Genomic DNA, 4,803 nt, shown 5'->3' on the forward strand with positions numbered 1-4,803 from the left:
TAGACATGCCCAGGTGTCGTCTAATATGGGTAAAACTTTCAAACCCAGTGTAAAAGTGAAGCGAGAATCGGTCCTGACTGGCTGCTGATACGATACGTTTTCACCGAGGAATGACGGCTGCAGTGTGGACTTTCACTTTCAGCTCTCCAGTGGAACCAGCAGCAGCTTGACTGGCTCCGTCGGAGCGCCTGCTGGGCCGCAGTGTTATCAGTGCCTCCTCCTGCGGCGGTGCTTTCATATCAGCGCCGCGTTACACTCCCTGAGCTCACTGTCAGTCACCCGACACTTTCAGTGAGATACTGGATGAAAGACAAAGTGTGCTTCTCTCTCTCTCTCTCCTTCTATCTAAATGCCTCGCCACATTCGGCCTTTCCTCGGTCCACACCGGCTGCCGCCTTCCCCAGAACACCTGAACGGAGCAGTTCAGTGACATTTTCCTTCCAGGATTGATTGTGCTGGGTTTTTATCTGCTGAGTTGTTATTCCTGCCTCGGAAGCAGATTTACGAGCGTCATGCTGGGACATCTGCTCCTCCGGAGGCAAGTTTGAAGTGAAACTCTTGCTATTAAAAGAGCGACACAGATAATCGCCTGGCGTGGCCGCTGCTCACGCTTCAGCTGCTCGGTATATCTATCTAATGCCAACTCTGGCTTCAGATACAATGAACCTTCCTACATGTAATACAATATGTACATTTCAAGTGTTTTTACCTCTTTTGGCTCAGATTTTCCATCCAATTTGCAGGAATATCTTCACAATCTTTTATTTTAAGCTCACCTTGCCCATATATACAATTATAGTGTGAGTTTGGTTCATGTATTATTATTATATATTATTTACATTTTTTTTACTACACCACAGGTTTCAGCTGATTGAAGACCTTTCCTATGAAGATGTGAAGAAATGCTACAGGGGATCGGTGAGTTTGTCCTGTTTTGGTTTTGCTTTAAACAAACATGTAGTAAAGTTAGCTAATAAAAGCGTAGCGAAGCTTCAGTAGCGTTAGGCTGTGAAATGTGAACATGTTGCTCGCATCTTGAAATATCGAAAAAAATCTTTCCAAATCCAGAGTATTGATCTTCCTTGCAGGTTTTTCTGTTTTTATGTCAGATCACCACATAAAGTGGAATTTCAGATAAAGACAACCTTTTTTATTATTATTCTTTCATCCATTGAGGTAAAAAGCTTTCCACCGTTACATGGCCCCATGTGAAAAAATAATTGTCCCTCATGTTAAATCATGAAATGACTGTGATGAGCCACAGTTTTTGGAAAGCTGTGTAAGTTTTCACCAGCCTAACTCAGGCCTGATGATCAAATGTAAGAAATAACTTTAAATAGAACATCGTATAGCATAAAGTAAGCGAGAAAAAAAAATCTCAAAAAGCAACATATCATCTAAACGAAAACAGTAGGAAAAAAGTAATCGAAGTCTGAAAAGGGATCCAAATCCATTCCTATCGCTTTGGGAATCCAGCACACTACAGTGTAGGACACATGTCAAACTCGAGGCTCTGGGGCCAAATCTGGCCCACCGTAGCTTTTTATGTGGGCCTTTGGGCACCAAATTACATCAATTAATCCCTCCAGTTTTTCACAAATCTGCAAAATTCATACAAAACCCACACACAATCAACAGACCCACATATTTCTTTTCCTGATTTTTGCAGAAAATTCTTCTTAAAATTGTCTGAAAACATTGGGTTTAAAGTGACTGCTGCCTCAGCCTTACTTGATGTCAAGCAGTCCATGACCAATGTGGCAAGTAACAAAAGTTACATTTAGCATCATATATTGCCAAAAATAAAAAATAAAATAAAAAAAACACAAAAACATTCACAAAATCCTGGATGGACTGGTCAATGTGAAAAGATGTTCAATATTTAATTTTAAGAAACTGACACAAACAGCCATTCATTGATATTTTAACAGCTTAGTGGGTTTTATACATTCTGGCACAACTGGCCCTTTAAGAACATCCAGGTTTTTGATTTGGCCCGAAATGAAAATGAGTGCGACGTCCCTGGTGTAGAAGCTGTAGTTAGTGGATGCCAGCTAGCTCCAGAGAAAACATGGACCAGCGGTGAATCTTCCCAGTTGTGTCCAATCTAGCAAAATGACTCCAGGAGTTCATTGACTTCACCCAGAAGGGTGAAGACACCAGAACATCCAAAACACTGCAGGCTTCATTTGCTTTAGTTGAGGTCAGAGTTCATGAGTCTACATGAAGAAGGAGGCTGGGCACAAACTGCCTCCGTGGGAGAGTTCAAAGGCCGCAACCACAGCTGACAAAAAGAGACACAAAGGCTGCTCTCATGTGTCACAAAGCGTCTCGATCCACAAGACCTTTGGGGAAGTTTTGTCTGCACTGACGAGACAAAAGTGGAACTTCTTGGAAAGTGAAAGTGCGGTTCATGTTACGTCTGAGCTAAAACTAACCCAGAATTGTGGAAACAGACTGTCAGACACGGTGGTGGTGGTGTGATGGTTTGGGATTTGAGGTTTCTGGATTGTAAAGGACGCTGTATAAAAGCAAGGAATTAAACAAGAAGTGCATTTAAAAACTGGATTTAAAGTGTTTGAATATTGTGACGATGAAAGCGAAGTGTGTTCCAAAGAAACAACCGAGTAAAGCTTGGCTTTGAGCCGGACTCGAATCCAATTCATGTACCATAAAGATGAGGCTCACTCTGTAAACTCCTCCAAGATGGCTGAACTAAAACGTTCCTGCAAAGAAGAGCGACTGTTAGCCGATCGCTTTTCCACATGGCTCCAGGTCGGTTTGATGAAATCATTATTTGACTTAGTTTGATGATCTGAGACATTTAAGTATAACAAACAAACAAGAAGAGGCAAAAACAGAAGAAATCTGCAAGGAGGGGCAAATGCTTTGGTTATTTAATTCAACAGAAAAAAGATCACAAACTGCCTCTGTCCTCTTGTGTACTCTTTTTGTCATTTAGCAAAGTAATACACGTTGGAAACGAATCTAATTTCCACTCTGAATGAGTCAGCATATTCCTCCAGTATAACGTTAACCGAGGGTTTCCCCCTGCACAGTATCCTAACTCTCTGCAAGCGCCGCTCTGAGGACAGGAGCTACTTCTTGCCGCGTGCTATAAATAGTGAAAAGAGCGCCAGGAGCGATGCAGAACGACAGAGCGAAACAGTGATAGATGAGATGCAGAGCAGGAAAGTTGTAGCAGAGACTCTGAAGGCTGGAGGTGAGTTGTAGCAGCGAGGTGAGGGGAGATGAAGGAGAGATCTAGTGATTTTTCTTTTTTTTTTTTTGGGGGAAGAAATGGGCGACTTGAATGTTCTTGGCGTTAGAGAAACTGACAGCAGCGAGGAGAAGGGAGGGAAAGAAAGGAGTTAAAAGTACCTGTGTGTTTTCCAGCTGAAGGACAGAGTGAGTGTATGTGTGTAAAGGAAAGAGGGGTGGGGAGGGAGCAGCGGCAGAGCCACTGAAGGTGTATTTGAGACAGAAAAAGGCAGCCTTGTAGTCGAGAAAGAGCTCAGAGGCGACAAAATGAGGCGTAGCTGCTGCTTGTCTGTAGTGTAGGTGTGTGTGTGTGTGTGTGTTTGTTTTAGTGGCACTTAGAGGCAGATGCATGTTGAGTAGACGGTAACCTCAGCCCAACACTGACCAGCGGCAGGGGGGGGAACAGTGTGTGTCTTGCAGCAGTTTGCTCCAGGCCTTGGATGTGCGAGAGTGTGTNTGTTACAGAGCAGGCTATCAGAGCAAGGACACTGACAGAACTGCTGCAATGAGAGGATGACGAGGCTTTGCATAATGGCAGCTGGCACATCAGAAGCGCTGTTCAAGGTTGAAGACAAACAGGCCGCTGTTTCATAAGGACATTTCCTAAAGAATCACAGGACATATTTTTAGATTTCAGAATAATATGTGTTTTTTTTTACAAATGTAATTAATATCTATATCACAGTTTAGAGCTAACAAGGCATTAGCCATGGATGTGAGCTACCCAGGAACTTTACTTTCCCCTCATACCTTTCTAATAGTAGACAGTAACATTCATTATTTACCAAGCCGGCCCTAGGCATATGCAAGGTAAGCGGCTGCTTAGGGCCCCCACGCCACCACGGCCCCACCAAGACCAATAAACTAGCATGGTAGAAAAAAATCTATATTTAAAATAACACTGAAACTAAATTCTATTACTATATTGTTTTTATTGGTAGTGATGATTAATCTCTTTTTGTTGATGGCTGCTGCCAGTGTTGGGGAAACATAAGATGTTAAATTTAGTGTTTAATAGTTGATGTTACTTTCAAGTAGTTAAAATAAAATGACACACTTTAATACCGCTCTGCATTTTAAAATCCAAATGATATTTTTTTAATTTGCTACTCCTGTAAGGTTGAAATCAATAGTCATAATAGTTCTGGTATAATGTATGCTAATTGCAAATTATGCTAATGATACCAGGTATGTTACACGCATAGTGTAGTTTAGGAATTATAAATCATCTGGTGTTGACATGTTGATATGGGGGCCCCGCAAGAAAAGGCTGCTTAGGGCCCCAGAAGGGTTTGGACCGGCCCTGATTATATATTCATGTGCTCTCTTTCAAACTCCTGAATACATATCTAATATATCATCACCTTCCTAAGATAATAACAACTCAGATTTATTTATTTATTTATTTTTTATTTTTTTTTTTTTTACCAAAATCATCTTTAGGAAAGAATTAGTTTTTTTTTTTTTTTTTTTTTATTGTGGCAAAAAATGACTTTGGTCATTATTTTAGGAAGGAGACAACAAAATATTTTGCTTTTAATT

At 41.2% G+C, this 4,803-nt stretch overlaps 1 protein-coding gene across 4 annotated transcripts in view; it reads left to right on the forward strand.

Moving 5' to 3' along the window:
• The window catches only part of gramd2aa (GRAM domain containing 2Aa), a 35,837-nt gene that overhangs the window by 16,119 nt on the left and 14,915 nt on the right, over positions 1-4,803 (forward strand). For all 4 annotated transcript variants that reach the window (XM_007548988.2, XM_007548989.2, XM_007548992.2 and 1 more), the window contains exon 3: positions 861-918. In XM_007548988.2, coding sequence (XP_007549050.1) covers positions 861-918 — 58 coding nt within the window. The remainder of the gene's footprint in view (positions 1-860; positions 919-4,803) is intronic.

The sequence above is a fragment of the Poecilia formosa genome, unplaced genomic scaffold (genome assembly GCF_000485575.1).
Source record: "Poecilia formosa unplaced genomic scaffold, Poecilia_formosa-5.1.2 Scaffold29, whole genome shotgun sequence".
Lineage (NCBI taxonomy): Eukaryota > Metazoa > Chordata > Actinopteri > Cyprinodontiformes > Poeciliidae > Poecilia > Poecilia formosa.